The sequence below is a fragment of the Callithrix jacchus genome, chromosome 10 (genome assembly GCF_049354715.1).
Source record: "Callithrix jacchus isolate 240 chromosome 10, calJac240_pri, whole genome shotgun sequence".
NCBI classification, from domain to species: domain Eukaryota; kingdom Metazoa; phylum Chordata; class Mammalia; order Primates; family Cebidae; genus Callithrix; species Callithrix jacchus.
Window position 1 is genome coordinate 37,605,547 of NC_133511.1, and position 17,767 is coordinate 37,623,313.

The 17,767-nt window shown below is 40.6% G+C and overlaps 1 protein-coding gene across 4 annotated transcripts in view; it reads right to left on the bottom strand.

The window, feature by feature from the left end:
- Window positions 1-9,157, bottom strand: part of CFAP300 (cilia and flagella associated protein 300) — a 38,594-nt gene extending 29,437 nt beyond the window's left edge. For all 4 annotated transcript variants that reach the window (XM_078339892.1, XM_009007187.5, XM_002754642.6 and 1 more), the window contains exons 1-2: window positions 9,023-9,157; window positions 8,708-8,789 (exon numbers count right to left, since the gene is read on the bottom strand). In XM_078339892.1, coding sequence (XP_078196018.1) covers window positions 8,708-8,789; window positions 9,023-9,132 — 192 coding nt within the window. In that variant the 5' untranslated portion in view covers window positions 9,133-9,157. The remainder of the gene's footprint in view (window positions 1-8,707; window positions 8,790-9,022) is intronic.
- Between the last annotated feature and the right edge of the window lie 8,610 nt (window positions 9,158-17,767).

A 17,767-nucleotide genomic window follows, 5' to 3' on the forward strand; every position in this document is an offset into this window, starting at 1 on the left:
CATGTTGGCCACGCTGGTCTCAAACTCCTGAGCTCCTGAGATGGAGGCGACCTGCCCATCTCAGCCTCCCAAAGTGTGGGGATTACAGGTGTGAGCCACTGAGCCCAGCTTCACTTCTTTTATCTACCTCTCGTTCCTCTTTCTCTCTTTTTTTTTGTTTTGAGATGGAGTTTCACTCTTGTTATGCAGGCTGGAGTGCAATGGCATGATCTTGGCTCACCGCAACCTTCGCCTCCCGGGTTCAAGCAATTCTCCTTCCTTAGCCTCCTGAGTAGCTGGGACTACAGGCACGCGCCACCATGCCCAGCTAATTTTTGTATTTTTAATAGAGACAGTGTTTCACCTTGTTGACCAGGATCTCGATCTCTTGACCTTCGTGATCTACCAGCCTCGGCCTCCCAAAGTGCTGGGATTATAGGCATGAGCCACCGTGCCCAGCCTCTCATTCCTCTCTATCTGGCTCCTGCTCCTATCACTTAAAGAACAGTACCCTTGACTTCATAATACTAAAATCCAATGGACAGTGCCTGCCCTCAGGGGCAGGCAGATAGTAAGGGAGGAAATAATAACATGCCATCAATACTATAAAAAAGTGCAAGTGTAACATGCTACCAATACTACAAAAAAGTACATAATGGGCAGACACAATCTAATGCTACTGGGAAGAAATGTTACTATAGAAAGAACATTTAAGTTGTGGGAACATGTGCAGAGTGTGCAGGATTGTTACACAGGTATACACATTCCATGGTGGTTTGCTGCATCCATCCCTTTGTCATCTACTTAGGTATTTCTCCTAATGTTATCCCTCCCCAATCTCCCTACCCACTGCTATCCCACCCCTGACCCTTCCACCCCCCAGCAGGCCCTGGTGTGTGAAGTTCCCCTTCCTGTGTCCATGTGTTCTCATTGTTCAACACCCACTTATGAGTAAATCTCAATCCTTAAATTCTTAAGTACTTTTTTAATTGAAATTTTTATTAAAGTATAATAATAAAAAAAGTACTTAAGAATTTAAGGATTGAGATTTAATAAAATTTTTTTTACCACTTTAAAAAAAGAACATTTAGCTTTACATCAGAAAGTTGAGTAGGAGTTAGCCGGGCAAAGAGGTATACTAGTAAATGTTTAACCATTGGCCATCCTCCCTCAAAAAGCCCTGATTGTAGCATTTGCCTGTTTCCATGATAGATTTCAGGTTGCCAATAGTTTAATAACCAGTAAACAAAGATTCCTGAAAAAGTAGCAATCAGGCTCTCCTAAACTGATTCCAGTATGCCACTGGAATTGCCATTTTTTAAGGGAGAAAAAAAGGCAACTTCGAAGGCTGTAAGGTGAGAAAGGATGGTACATTCCATTCAAGGAAAGGGAAGAGGTCTGGTGTGACCCAGAAAAGCAGTAATGGTCTGATAAGGCTGAGTAGTTAAATCTACCTTGTAGTCAAGTGAATAATTGCTTTTTTTTGAGACAGAGTCTCAATCTGTTGCCCAGGCTGGAGTGCAGTGGCACGATCTCAGCTCACTGCAACCACCGCCTCCCAGGTTCAAGCGATTCTCCTGCCTCAGCCTCCAGAGTAGCTAAGATTACAGGTATGTGCCACCATGCCTGGCTAATTTTTGTATTTTTAGTAGAAACGGGGTTTCACCCTGTTGGTCAGGCTGGCTTCGAACTCCTGACCTTGTGATCCGCTTGCCTTGGCCTCCCAAAGTGCTGGGATTACAGGCATGAGCCACCATGCCCAGCAAGTGAAGAATTTTAATCTTGATCTAAAATTGATCTAGATCTCGATCAGTATTTTGATCGAAGGGAAGTGGGAAGACACTGAAGTTTTCTTTTTGCTTTTATAATTTTATAATACAGAGTCTCACTTTGTTGCCCAAGCTGGTCTCAATTCCTGACTTCAAGTGATTTTCTTGTCCTGACTTTCCAAAGAGCTGGGATTACAGGCATGAGCCACCGCACCAGCCACACTTAAAGTTGTTTTTTTTTGAGATGGAGTTTTGCTTGTTGCCCAGGCTGGAGTGCAATGGCGCGATCTTGGCTCACCACAACCTCTGCCACAAAGATTTAAGTGATTCTTCTGCCTCAGCCTCACGAGTAGCTGGGATTACAGGTGCGTGCCCACAACGCCTGGCTGATTTTGTATTTTTAGTTGAGACGGGGTTTCTCCATGTTGGTAAGGCTGGTCTCGAACTCCCGACCTCAGGTGATTTGCCTGCCTCAGCCTCCCAAAGTGCTGGGATTACAGGTGTGAGCCACCACGCCTAGCTACTTTTAGAGTTCACCCTGGCTACGGTGTAAAGAATGAATTGAAGGGCTGGAAAAAGACTGGTTAAAAGGAAGGATACTTTTGTAATCATTGAAGAGCTGACATTCCCATCCGTCAAGGAGATAGCAAGTGGGGAGGCAGAGAAGTAGAAGGATGTTTTTTTTTTTTTGACAGAGTTTCGCTGGTTACCCAGGCTGGAGTGCAATGGCGCGATCTCGGCTCACCGCAACCTCCGCCTCCTGGGTTCAGGCAATTCTCTTGCCTCAGCCTCCTGAGTAGCTGGGATTACAGGCACACGCCACCATGCCCTGCTAATTTTTTGTATTTTTAGTAGAGATGGAGTTTCACCGTGTTGCCCAGGATGGTCTCGATCTCTTGACCTCGTGATCCACCCGCCTCAGCCTCCCAGAGTGCTGGGATTACAGACCTAAGCCACCGCGCCCAGCGGAGAAGTAGAAGGATTTAACATTACTTAGGAGGAAGAAACAAATAGGGAATTGAAGATGACTCCTTGGATTTATCTTCATTAAAAAATCACTTAATAAATGCTATTTAACGAGAAAGGAGAAGAGATGTGAACTGAGGATTATTTACAAATGTCTCTATTATGCAAGACACAGTCCCTGTTCTAGTTGTGAAAAATTACATTCTAGTGGTGAAGAATTAAAGGTAAACATATTTTTTCAAAAAGACATCATATATGCTCAATTATAAAAAGATAAATTTTCCCCAAGTTATTTCTAGACAAAAAGCAAGTTGCTTTATGACTTTCTGGTCTTTCAAATTAAAGAATATTCATGCAAGTATTTTAATTTATACAATTGTACATTTAGAAAAAGATACATAAACTGGAATTAACCTCAATTAATATTGGTTTTGAATGCATTTTAGGCCTTCTGAAAGAATATTTTGAAGAAAATTTAATTCAGATGTAGTAATTATTCCTGGGGGTTATTAACCTAACAGTTACAGGTTAGATGTTATTATAAATGGAGCTGAAGGTCAACTGGTCTGCAGTGAATTAACCTAGAATCAAAGGAAATAAGTCTTTGTAAAGGAATCTTAAATAGAGCAATGCAAGTTACATTATTGAGATTACAATTATATGTCTAGTAAGTAAATTTTTAAAAAATGTCCTAATACACAAATGGCATTTCTGGCTTGTTATGCAATTTCCAGTAAGGCATTAGAAGAGATTTTCTGTATCTCAACTTTAGGAAAGTTGATTGTGCTTTGAAAAAACATAAGATGATTCCCAAACTAGTTAAAGTAATAGCAAAGATACTGATGTCAAAATGCATGTGAAAACTTTAAATAAACTTTTATCATAAAATGTGAAAGTGGGCTGGATGTGATAGCTGACACCTGTAATCCCAGCACTTTGGGAGGCTGAGGCAGGAGAATTTCTTGAGTCTGGGAGTTTGAGACCAACCCGGGCAACAGAGTGAGACTCCATCTCTATTAAAAATAAAATTTTTTTAAAAAGTGAAAGTGGAAAAAAGATGTTTTTCTATTTTTAATTTTTTTATTAATTTAATTTTTACATCTGGGATGCATACTGGACTCACAATATTTCTAAATTATTTAAGTATATATTTGACTGTATCATCTATCTGGGAGACTGATGGTTTCTGATCCAGTATCAATTCTTTCTTCCTTAAGGAATCCCAATTTTATTTGGGACAGCAATATGCTCAGCTTCGTCTGCATTTCCAGCCTCCCTGGGATGCGGGAGGCCTAAATTAATTCTATTCATATGCCTAAGTTCTGTTCATGAGATAAAAGCAGAAGTGTTGTGCAGGCTTCCAGGAAAGCTCTGTAAATTAAGGAGCTTCCTTGCAGTTGTTTATGTGGAAAATTCTCCTTATCATCCCTAGTCCCATGGTAAAGATGTCAACAGTATATATTGAGCCCAGAGCTCTCTCTCGACATCCAAAGTTAAACATTATATTCAACTATCCAGAATACTGCCACTTGTACATACCTCAAATTCAGCATACCTAAAACTGAACTCATTTTCCTTGTAATTCTTCTGTTTCCTGCACATTTAAAGGCATCATCAGCCACTCCAGTCAACCAAGACAGAAACGTGGGAGTCATCCTAAATGTGCCCCTCTCTCCTTTACTCTCAATATCTTACCATTCCTTAAGCCTTTCTCCTAAATCTCTCTCTAGGCCATACTCGTACTCAAGCAACATCATCATATAACTGTCTAGAGGACAACAGTTTCCAATTTGGTGTCACTACTTCCTGACTAATTCCTAACAACCCACTCTCCACACTTCTGCCAAGGTGAACTCAATATTCTAAAATTTAATGTCCTGCTTAAAATCTTCTCCTTGTTAGATAAAGCCCAAATTTCTCTGCATGGCATTGAAGGTCTTCTAAAATATTATCCCACACATCTCCCCAACATTTTCCTGCCACTTTATCTACCTGACAAATTCCTACTCATCTTTCAGGCCCCACCTCAAGTGTCTTGTCTTTTGTAAATGCTCTTCTGCCACCTCACTCAAAAACGATCATTTCTCTTTTCTGCCATCTAAGTACCTTATGCCTCTGGTATGTATTTTATCACTTCTCTCTCTGCAATACAATTTTTGTTATTTCCCTCACTCTAACTGTGTTTATTCCTCTATACAGACCTAGGAACTAAAGAAATGTCTGCCAGATAAATGTTTCCTTCCATGCATTTATCATCTCACAAATACATATCTAGAACATAATTTGTTTTCGAATTGAAAGGGAAAATTCAAAATCTGGAATTCTAGTTTAAATACCCTCTGTTAGTTATGAGTTTTGGAGTAGAAACAGCATGGTATCTAGAGTCAAAACGGCTGGGTTTTGCCCTTTGCTGGATGTTTTTGCATACATTACTTAACCTTTCTGAATTTTAAGCTATAAAATGGGAGTCAGAACACCACACTTACCAGATTGTTGTAAAGATTAATGATAAATGTAATATAAAAAATGCTGAGGCCAGGTGCAGTGGCTCACGCCTGTAATCCCAGCACTCTGGAGGCTGAGGCGGGCGGATCATGAGGTCAAGAGATGGAGAACATCCTGGCCAACATGGTGAAACCCTGTCTCTACTAAAAATACAAAAATTGGCTGGGTGTGGTGGCTCATGCCTGTAGTCCCAGATACTCGGGAGGCTGAGGCAGGAGAACTGCTTGAACCTGGGAGGCAGAGGTTGCAGTGAGCTGAGATCACACCACTGCACTCCAGCCTGGCAACAGAGTGAGACTCAGTCAACAACAAAAAAAAAAAAGTGCTGATAGCTGAATCCGTGCATGCTGGAGTCACTACTGCTATGGAAAAACATAAAGTAATATAGAATTTTATTTTTTTAAGACAGGGTCTCTCACTTTGTTACCCAGGCTAGAGCACAGCGGCGTGATCACAGCTCAGGTAATCCTTCCACCTCAGACCCCCAACTAGCTAGGACTACAGGTATATGCCACCATGCCCAGCTAATTAAAAATTCTTAAAAAAATAGAGACAGGGTCTCACTATGTTGCCCAGGCTGGTCTCAAACTCCTGGGCTCAAATTATCCTCCTGTCTCAGCCTCCCAAAGGGCTGGGATTACAGTTGTGAGCCACCATGCCCTGGCTCAGACCTTTTTTTTTGGGTAACATTTCTAGCTACCCCAACTATACATGCTGTGTAAGCTAGGATCAGGTCTCTTCATCTTTTTAATACTCTCTAGAGGGACACAGTAAATATTCAACATATTTATTGAATAAATGAATTATATTAAACTTTTTATAGTACTCGAAAATTCAGTGACCTCAAATCCTGATCTTTTAAAAAAATTGGGCCGGGCACAGTGGCTCATTCCTGTAATCCCAGCACTTTGGAAGGCCAAGGCAGGCAGACTGCCTGAGGTCGGGAGTTCAAGACCAGCCTGGCCAGCATGGTGAAACCCTCCCTCTACTAAAAGTACAAAAATTAGCTGGGCACGGTGGCAGGCGCCTGTAATCCCAGCTATTTGGAAAGCTGAGGCAGGAGAATCGCTTGAACCTGGGAGGTGAGGGTTGCAGTGAGCTCTAGCCTGGGCAACAGAACAAGACTCTGTCTCAAAAAAAAAAAAAAAAAAAAAAAAGAAATATATATATATATATATATATATATATATAGAGAGAGAGAGAGAGAGAGAGAGAGAGAGAGAGAGAGACAGAGACAAATAGTACTGGTATAAATGAAAAATAAAAACGAGATAATAATCTAACCATGAATATTTGAGAAATGTTTTTCATGTCATTAACAGTAGCATTATAATATAATGGCACTGTACCACTATCTTAGGGAAAGGGAGATAGACATTTAACCAATTTACTCTCTGCTATGGGTTGTGTGCCCCCAAAATTTACATCCTTCCTGAAATGTCAGAAAGTGATCATAGTTGGAATTAGGGTTGTTGCTGATGTAATTAAGACTAGGTTATGCTGGACCCTTAATTCAATATGACTGATGTCTCTCTATAAGAAGAAAAGAGATGCAGACACATGAAGGGAAAGGGCTATGGGACTGACAGGCAGAGAAGAAAGTGCCGCAGCTGCAAGCCAAAGGATGCCAACAGTGGCTGGCAACTGCCAGAAGCCCCGAAGAGGCAAGGATGGATTCTCCCCTACAGGTTTCAGAGGAATGATGGCCCTGACAACACCTTGATTTAAGACTTCTCACCTCCAGACCTATGACACAATTCTACCTCATGTTCTCTTTTCTCATTCCCTCTTATTTTCTTTACTGCACTTATCACTATATGAAATAATCAGATTTTTTCCCCATTTATTGCAATCTTGCCAAGGCCTGTACAATCTTTGAAAGCTGAGCTCTTGTCTTGTTCCTCCTTGTATCCCCAGCACTGGAAGGAATTCCTAGTACATGATAAGCCTTCAGGAAGTGTTTGTTCTGCCTAACTATAAACTATAGTCAATGCATGAAGGACATGAATGGCAGAGAATGAAGATATTTTCACAAACCATAACATTTTCCATTTAATTGAGGATTAAAAAAAATAGGATTGAAAATAATGAACTAAATTTTAACAAACACACCAAAACTTAAACTTTCAAGTGAGTTTTACCTCTCTCAAAACAGTCATCGCAGCCGGGCATGTTGGCTCACACCTGTAATCCCAGCACTTTGGGAGGCCAAGGTGGGCTGATCACGAGGTCAGGAGTTCAAGATCAGCCTGACCAACGTGGTGAAACTCTGTCTGTACTAAAAATACAAAAATTAGCTGCGCATAGTGAGCCTGTAGTCCCAGCTACTCAGGAGGCTGAGGAAGGAGAATCACTTGAACCCAGGAGGCGCAGGTTGCAGTGAGCTGAGATAGTGCAACTGAACTCTAGCCCAGGCAACAAAGCAAGACTGTCTCAAAAAAAAAAAAGGTCATCTCTAGCAGTCAAAAGACTTATTCAAGCCACTGTGCTACTGCTTAAAACTTTTTTTGGAGGAATTCCTCATTTGGAATTGCTGGTAGAGCTTGAAGCCCATTTCTCAGAGTGGGTGTGATTTTGAGAAAAAAACCAAAAGTAATTTGGAGCTAGTAAATTGTGATAAAGCTGTGTGATAATATATAAAAATACTTTAAAATGAGGTGTGCCTATTTAAAAAGAGAGGCTAGGGTGGTGGCTCATACATGTAATCCTAGCACTTTCAGCGAATTGCTTGAGCCCAGGGATTCAAGACTAACCTGGGCAACATCGTGAGACCCCACCTTGAAAAAAAATTTTTTTTAATTAGCTGGGCATGGTGGTCTGCACCTGTAGTCCCCTGTACTCAGGAAGTTGAGGTGGGAAGATCACTTGGGCCCGGGAGGTCGAGGCTGCAGTGAGCTGAGATGGTGCCACTGCACTTCACTCACTCAATCTGAGTGACAGAGAAAGACCTTGTTTCAAAAAATAAATAAAATAAAATAAAGAACAAAAATAAAAAAGAGAGAAACTAATCTCGAGAAAGTGCGATTTTCCAGAACCGCAAAGTTCTCTGAGGCAAGATACAAGACACTGAAAGGAGAAAGAAAGAATAAATAAAATAAAAAAATTTACAACGGGTGAGCCATCCTGGTCAACATGGTGAAACCCCGTCTCTACTAAAAATACAAAAAATTAGCTGGGCACGGTGGTGCGTGCCTGTAATCCCAGCTACTCGGGAGGCTGAGGCAGGAGAATTGCCTGAACCCAGGAGGCGGAGGTTGCGGTGAGCCGAGATCGCGCCATTGCACTCCAGCCTGGGTAACAAGAGCGAGACTCCGTCTCAAAAAACAAAAACAAAAACAAAAAAAAAATCATTTGCACCTTTTATTATTCCCAAAAGCCAAGAAAACGACGTCACGAAGGAATGCTGTGTTCACAAGAATCCATGCCAACGTGGGGCGGGGGGAGTTTAAATCGGCAGAGACCCAAGGAACTCTCTCCCCCATACTAACCATAACAAAATCATCCTTCCGATAGGCCTGAAATGTCTGGTCAAAGCTGAACGCCTGCGCCTTGATTCTGCCCAGCATGGACCTGGGGCAGAGGAGGAAAAAGAAGTCATGTTGGGGCTGGTGCCCTCTCAGAGCGCACCATTAACCAATCCCACCCGCAGTATCCGCCCTGCCCCGTGGCTCAGGGTTCACTCAGGAAACTCCGGTCCACTCAGAATGGCGCCGAGCCGCGTGGGTTCGCTCGACGCCCACCCCGCGTCTCCACAGCCGCGAAGACAAAGGGGGCTTTTCTCTCCCTGCGCCTCGAATCCTCACCACTGGCGGAGCCGGCTGGTGATCTCCTGAGAGCTCAGAGACTGGAAGGTTTTCTGAGGCAGAAACCTGAAATAGTAGCCGCCCAAGTCCCCGAACTCCCCAGCAGCCATCGTGCCCTCCGCTGCGTGGAAGCAGGGCTTGTTTCCATAGAGACGCGGCGGCCGTTGGGTCGGCGTGACGTTGCGGGGGCGGGGCCACGCGTCTCTAGGGACCGATGGGTTCCCTCCTCTCCGCAGCGGGTGCAGAGAGAGAGAGAGGTTTGCCTGTCTTTCCCAAGAGCTTGTGCCACCCCCACTCCCCCACCCCGGGCTTGGCGGTTAGGGAAAGTAGGGGTTGGGGATGGAGACAAATTGCCAGTCGATACTTGTTGACATTAACTTTTATTAATAATTACTCACCATGGGTTAATGTCCTAGTCTCAACAGCTATAACTTCAGATTTACAGTTATCTAAGTTTGATGACTCAAACGTTTCTGAAGAAAAGATTATTCTGAATTAATTAGGTTGATCTATTTTGGAAAACAAATGTCTGCGTGGCTACTTAGGAAACTATTCTTTTTTACCATCTTTTTTTTTTAATGTACATTTGAAGGCTAAAAAAAATGTTTTCATACACGGTATATTATAACATGCTCTTTATTTTTATTTTTTAGACGATTCTTGTTCCGGTACAACATGTTGTTTATTTTTATTTTTTAGACCATTTTTGTTCCGGTACAACATGCTGTTTAATAGAAAACACACTTTTCTTATTTTCTATTGAAAATTGCCTTTGTTTCTACAGTTTTTTTTTTTTTTTTTTTTTTGATGGAGTCTCACTTTTTCGCTCAGGCTGGAATGCAGTGGCGCGATCTCGGCTCACTGCAACCTCCGCCTCCCGAGTTCAAGTGATTCTCCTGCCTCAGCCTCCTGAGTATCTGGGACTACAGGCTAAGTTTTGGTATTTTTAGTAGACATGGGTTTCCCCATGTTGGCCAGGTTGGTCTTGAACTCCTGAGCTGGAGTGATCCGCCCACCTCGGCTTCCCAAAATGTCGGAATTACAGGCGTGAACCACTGCACCCCACCTGTTTCTATAGTTTTTATTTTTGCTTCATAGCAGTGCATTTGGACTTCAGAATGGGGAGACAGTTCTTTTCCATCTCGTTGCTTTCTTTCCTTTTCCCCTAGCCCTTAAGAAATTACCTTGATTATTTTTTAGCAGCAGCTGCACAGCAGAAGAAGAAACAGGGAGCAAGTACAAAAAAGAAAAAAAAAAAAAAAGAAAAGAAACAGAGAGAGAGAGAAATCATTCTTTTTTCACTGATGTTTAGTATTCTATTACTTGACCATACTACAATTTATCCTTCTGGGCTGTTTCCAGTTTGAGGTTATTATGCTGTGAACATTGCTGTGTATGCCTTTGGATGGACATATGCACCATTTCTGTTGGAAATATATCCAGGATTGGAATTGCTCAGTTATATGGTGTAAGTATGTCTAGTTTTACTACATACTATCAAAACTTTTTCTAAAGATTAGTTTACATTTCAACCAGCAATGCATGAGATTTTTCGGTTGCTCAAGATCCTTGCCAACACATAGTATTGCCAGTCTTTTAAAATTTTAGCCATTCTGGGGAGGTTGTATTAGTTTTTTATTGTGATTTTAATTTGTATTTCCTTGACAGTTAATGTTGCTGAGCAACTTTGTAATATGCTGGGCCATTTGGATATCTTCTTTAGAAAAGTGCCCATTTGAGTGTTTTATCCATTATGAGGAAGAAGGATTGTCAGTCTTTTTCTTACTAATATTTAGGAACTTTTTATATAATATGAATATGAGCCCATTGCCAGATATACATATAGCGAACATACTCTTTGCTTATAGCTTGCTTGTGGCTTTGATGGTCAGAAATTCTTAATTTTAATGAAGTTGAATTTATTAATTTTCTCTTTTACGTGTCAGGTTTGATTTCTGCCTAAACAAAGTCATGAAGATAGTCTCACATTTATGTCCATAATCCATCTCAAAATAATTTTTTAAGCTGAAAGTTAAATCTTTCTCTACAGTTTTTCAATAGACCCAGCTCTATATTGGTAAGACCATGTCTAATCCAGCTAATTACTGTGGAACTTAAAAAAAAAAAATCAAGTGACTGTTTGGTCCTTCTATTCTGTTTATTGGACTGTCCTTACACAAATGCCACATTGTGTTAATTACTGTACGATTATAAAAAAGACATAATATCTGGTGGTATATGTTGTCTAGCTTTGTTATTCTTTTTCTTCAAGATTGCACAGGCTATCCAGCTCCAAGCCTGCACATAAAAGAAAAAAAAAGATTGCATAGGCTGTTTGCATAGCCTCTTTGTTTCTGTATAAATTTCAAATTGGGTTTATCATTTTCTATCAAAGAAATCTGATGGGATTTTGATTGGGATTGCATTGACTATCTAGATGAATTTAGGGAGAATTAACCTTGTAACAATATTGTCTTCCAAACTGTGATAAATATCTATTTATTTAGATCTTTAATTTCTGTCAACTATGTTTTATAGTATTGAATGGAGAGTCTTGATAATCTTTCATTAGATCAATGGTTCTCAATCACAGTTAATTTTGCTTCCCTTGGGGACATTTAACAATGTCTGTAGATATTTTTAGTTGTCCCAGCTGAGGTGGTGAGGGCTGTTGGCATCTAGTGGATAGAGATCAGCTATCCTGCTAAACATCCTGCAACGTACAGAATAGGCCCACACAACAAAGACTGATCTGGCTCAAAGTGTTGATAGTAACAAGGTTGCAAAACCCCATGTTAGGCCGGAAGTAGTAGCTCATGTCTGTAATCCCAGCACATTGGGAGGCTGAGGCAGGCGGATCACTTGAGGCCAGGAATCCAGACCAGTCTGGACAACATGGTGAAACCCTGTCTCTACTGGAAATACAAAAAAATTAGTTGGGTGTGGTGGCACACGCCCGTAATTCCAGCTACGAGGGAGGCTGAGGCATGAGAAATGAGAATCACTTGAACCTGGGAGTTGGGGGTTCCAGTGAGCCTAGATCACACCACTGCACTCCAGCCTGGGTGATGAAGTAAAACTCTGTCTCAAAAAAGAAAGAAAGAAAGAGAGAAAGAGAGAGAGAGAAAGAAAGAAGGAGAAAGAAATTGCATTTTTTGGTGCCATTATAAGTGAAACTTTAAATATTTATTTTTTCCTATTTGTATTATATAGTTACACAATGTATTTCGTATATTGATCTTGTATCCAGAGACTTTGCTAAATTATCTTTTTATTTCTCATGGATTGTTAGTAGATTTTTTTTTGGAGTTTCTATATACATAATTGTGGTATCTGGTTATAAGAAGAGCTTTATTTCATTTTGGTTAATATTTGTGCCTCCCACCCAGCTGCCCCCAATTACTTTGGTGCACTGGCTATGATGTCCAGGATAATGTTAAAAAAGAAGTGGTAATAGAGGACGTTCTCACTTTGTTAATAACATCATAGCAAAAAATGTTCAGTTTTGGGTTATTAATGTTTATTTTTTGATTAAAATTTTTAATCATTACATAGGGTATAAAATATAGGTGTTTTAGTTGATACCTGTTAGCAAATTGAGAAAAATTTGCTTCAATTTTTTTTAGATTTAAAAAATTATGTAAAAGAGTTAAAGTTTTTTTCCACATTTACTAAATTGACCATATGTTTTTTCTTCTTTATTCTGTTAATGTAGTAAATTAAGTTTTGTTTTGTTTTATTTACTTTTAAGCCAACTTTGTATTTATAGAATAAGCCCCACTTTGTTATATTTTTCTTTTTATAAAGCACAGTATTAAATGTGATATCTTGTTTAAATGTTTGATTCTATGTTCATGAGCGATATTGGTTTGTGATTTTCCTTACCTGTTACATGCTTGTCAAGTTTTGCTATTCATGTTTTTCTGACCTCCTAAAATGAGTTGAAAAGTTTTTCTAATTTTTTACTGCTAAACTTTTTTTTTTTAGATGGAGTCTTGCTCTGTCACCCAGATTGGAGTGCAGTGGCACAAACAAGGCCCACTGCAGACCCAACCTCCCCAGGCTCAGAGGATCCTCCTACTTTAGCCTCCTGAGTAGCTGGGACTACAGGTGTGTACCACCATGCCTGGCTAATTTTTGTCTTTTTTTGGTAGAGACACGGTTTTGTCATGTTGCCCAAGCCAGTCTCCAACTCCTGGGCTCAAGTGATCCTTCTGCCTTGGCAACCCAAAGTGCTAGGATTACTGGTGTGAGCCACTGTGCCTGGCCTAAAAAAACCAATTTCCATAGAACCTAAGCACATAGTATTTAGTTAATTTTTTCTAAAATTTTCCAACTTTATGAAAATGTAATTGACATACAATTAACTGCACACATTTTAGAGTACAGTGTGATGAAGTTTGACGAATGTGATCTTTGCATTTTTAAAAAACAAAACAAAAACATAGAATTATTTTCATTTTGGGTGTCAGATTCTAATTTAACTTTAGGAATTTTTTGCCTCTTTTTTTACATTACACAAAAGTAACTTTTGGCTGGGCGTGGTGGCTCACATCTGTAATCCTAGCACTTTGGGAGGCTGAGGTGAGTGGATCACTTGAAGTCAGGAGTTCAAGACCAGCCTGGCCAACATAATGAAGCCTCATCTTTACTAAAAATACAAAAATTACCCGGGCATGGTGGCAGGCACCTGTCATCCCAGTTACTCAGGAGGCTGAGGCAGGAGAATTGCTTGAATCCAGGAGTTGGAGGTTGCAGTGAGCCGAGATGAGCCACTGCACTCCTGCTGGGGTGACAAAGTGAGACTCCATCTAAAAAAACAAATAAAAAACTTGAATAACTTTTATTATGTTGTGATTAGATTTCAAGTGTATAGTTTTAAGTGAAACTGGAAATTTTTACTGGAAATTGATAGTTTTCTAGGTGTTGGTTTTTATTCAAATATGCATGACTGGCATATGTTCTAGATAACCTTTATTAATTCAGTCTTGACACTGTATTCTTGTTTTTTAGTACCTTCCAATTATCTTTATAGTTTAAAAGAAAGCTTGTATAAGTAACACATGTTTAAGATAGAAAACAAGCAAAAGAGTAAAAATTGCCTCTTATCCCAGACAGAATTTTACAAAGTGTGGCATTTTATAAAGCATATATTCTTCTGGACTTTTTGTTGCTTAGCCAGAACTCATTTTCTTATTTTTCCACCTTAATCCAACCTCTGTATTGTTGATACAGTCATGTGTCTTTGGCTCATAAGGTAAAATTTCACCTTATCTGTGGCCAAAAGAGCAAAATAAAGGTTATATATGTTCTGATTAATCTATTCTATTAAAGAATCTTCTTTATTTTTAAATTATGTTCTCTTTATTTATTTATTATACTTTAAGGTCTGGGGTACATGGGCAGATCATGCAGATTTGTTACATAGGTAAACACAGGCCATGGTGGTGGTTTGCTGCATTCATCACCCCGTCATATACATTAGGTATTTCTCCTAAGGCTATCCCTCCCCAAGCCCCCTCACCCCATGCTATTCCTCCCCTAGCCCCCGACTCCCCTGTTTCTCTTTTATAATAATTAAAATATTCTATCTTTTATAAAATTATAAGGATTAAATTAAAACATTATTTTCAGTAGTGCAAGGTGGCTCACACCTGTAATCCCAGCACTTTGGGAGGCCAAGGCAGGAGGATAACTTGAACCCAGGAGTTTGAGACCAGCCTGGCCACATATCGACACTTCATCTCTACTAAAAAAATTTAAAAATTAGCTGGACATAGTGGTGCTTGCTTATAGTCCCAGACATTTGGGAGGCTGGTGTAGGAGGATTGCTTGAACCTGGTAGGTCAAGGCTGCAGTGAGCTCTGATCACACCACTGTACTCCAGCTTGAGTGACAGAGCAAGACCCTGTCTCAAAATAATGTATATATTTTGTTGAAAAGTTTGTAATCCTATGTGTACGGTGTTTCTATAGTAGAGCCTTGCCACTCAAAATGTCGTCTATGGACTAGCATCATTGACATCATATAGGAACTGGTAAAAACATAGAACCTCTGCCCAACCCCAGACCTCATGTCACGAATCAGAATTTATACTTTAACAAGCCTCTTTAGGTGATTCAAATACATATTAAATGAGAAGTACTGGTCTAGACACTTTCCATCCACTGTATATATTAGCCCCTTTGACTCTTATTTTAAGCTATTCTACACTTCTATCTACCCAATTGCGCAATTCCGAAACCTGAGACTTCTCTTTGACTCCAGCTTGTCCCACCTCTTTGCTATCTTTTCCCATATCAAATTCCTCACTAAATCCTATAATCTCAATGTATACACAATCTATCCACTTCTCTCCAGGTTCCACTTGTCTCCACTGCTGCTACTTTAGTGGAAGCTACAATCATCTTTTTGCTTAGATGATTGTAACTAAAACTTCCTAACTGTTCTCTCTTTTCTACTCTTTCTTTCTTGACATTCATTATGAATTCACCAGCTTGATTGAACTTTAAAAAATGATAATTTTTTTTTTTTTTTTTTGAGACGGAGTTTCGCTCTTGTTACCCAGGCTGGAGTGCAATGGCGCAATCTCGGCTCACTGCAACCTCCACCTCCTGGGTTCAGGCAATTCTCCTGCCTCAGCCTCCTGAGTAGCTGGGATTACAGGCACACGCCACCATGCCCAGCTAATTTTTTTTTGTTTTTTTAGTAGAGATGGGGTTTTACCATGTTGACCAGGATGGTCTCGATCTCCTGACCTCGAGATCCACCCACCTCGGCCTCCCAAAGTGCTGGGATTACAGGCTTGAGCCACCGCGCCTGGCCTAAAAAATGATAAATTATTTTAAAAATTGGTAGATTATAAAATGACACTGAGATGGGAGAGTTCCTTCGACCTCTCTCAGGACTTCAGTGAGGAATGTGGCTTGTTTACTGGCCACTGAGCTCAGCCCAAATCTCTTGCAAGTCAGGGAGCATGCAGGTGAGTGGGTACAGGAACTGGGACAACTGCCTTTGGGTGCTGACAGGGACAAACCCTGTACTGGCCTGCAGCAGCGTCTAGGGTTCATCGATGACCTCTGGAGCCCTAGAGGGCATGTGTTACAAACAATGCTCTTTTAGCTTTGCCATCCGTGGTCGACATAAGTGTTAAACAGCTTAGTGAAGGGTCAATGTGACAGCCTTTTTGGGTTCCCACACCCAGTGCATGCTGAATCCTTGCCCGGCGTCCAGGAAGAATTGGGCCACTTGAACAGACTGAAGGGTGGTATATGCAGAGGGTTTTATTGAGCAATGGAAGTGGATCTTAGTGGGATGGGGAGCTAAGAGGGATGGAGTGAGAAGGTAATCAGCCATCCTCAGCTGAACCCCCCTCCAACTGAAGTCTCCGATGTCCAGCTGCCTCTTCTCTCAACATTCAGATGCTTCTTCCTGTCTCTCCTTCTCTGGCGCGTGGCTCTGCTCTTCTGCCAGTTGGAGCTTGGTGTTTTTATGGGTACAGGGTTGGGGGTGTGGTGGACCAGGGTGGTTTCGGAATAGGCAACGTTCAGGTGGGAAAACAGGAATGCATATTCTCATTTATGGCCGTGGGTCCAGGCTTGAGGGTGTAGCCCTCACCAGGGACCACCTTTTTCTACCCAGTATTTCTCTGCCTCCTGTCTGTATCAATATTATTGAGAATTCTTAATGCATTTTCACTTGCATATAAGGTAAAAATACAAAATCTCTATGGCTTACATTGTCTTTCTCTCCAATCTCATTTCCTGTCTCTTTCCCTGGCTCCCTACTTAAGAATCACTAGCTTGGAAAAAGCCAAGCTCTTTTCTTGCTCAGGGCCTTGGCACAAAGTTTGTCCCCTGCCTGGAATGCCCTCCTCCCTCTCACTCTTAGCCTAACTACTTCCTATGCATCTTCAAGTTTCAGGTGACAAGTCATTTCTTTACAGGGACTTTTCTGACCACCAATCAATATTAGTCTTTCTGGTTATTCTCTCATAACAATGTACTTGTTCCCAACAGCACTTATAACAGCTTGCAATTATTTAAATATTTGTATGCTTCTGTATTCAGTGTTTGTCTCTCTCATTTGCCAGTAATCTAAGAGGTCAGATATTGAGTATTCTGTTCAACATTGTATTCTTAGTGGCTGGCACACAGGAGAGGATTCCAAAAAATTTATTGAGTAAATAAATCAATGATTCCAATTTTACTGATCTATATTATATTATAGATGTAAAAAATACAACTGATTTGACAAAGTTGATTGGTTATATTTTTGTTGTAAGCATTAAGATTAACCATAAGCACACTTGCTCCTCGTAATATTTAATTTAAAACAATACAAGCTTTAAGGATTACCTTTGTCTGGGCATGGTGGCTCATGCCTGTAATCCCAGCACTTTGGGAGGCGGATCTGCCCAGCACTGAGGTGGGCAGATCACGAGGTCAGGAGTTCAAGACCAGACTGACCAACATGGTGAAACTCTGTCTCTACTAAAAATATAAAAATTAGCTGGGCGTGGTGGTGGGTGCCTGTAATCTCAGCTACTTGGGAGGCGGAGGCAGGAGAATCACTTGGACCCGGGAGACGAAGTTTGTGGTGAGCCGAGATTGCACCATTGCTCTCCAGCCTGGGCCGCAAGAGCAAGAAAAAATAAACAGATTGCCTTTAAATAAATAACATTTTATAAATTAATCAATTTATGGGTAATTTATTTATAAATGAATTTATAAAAAATAATACATT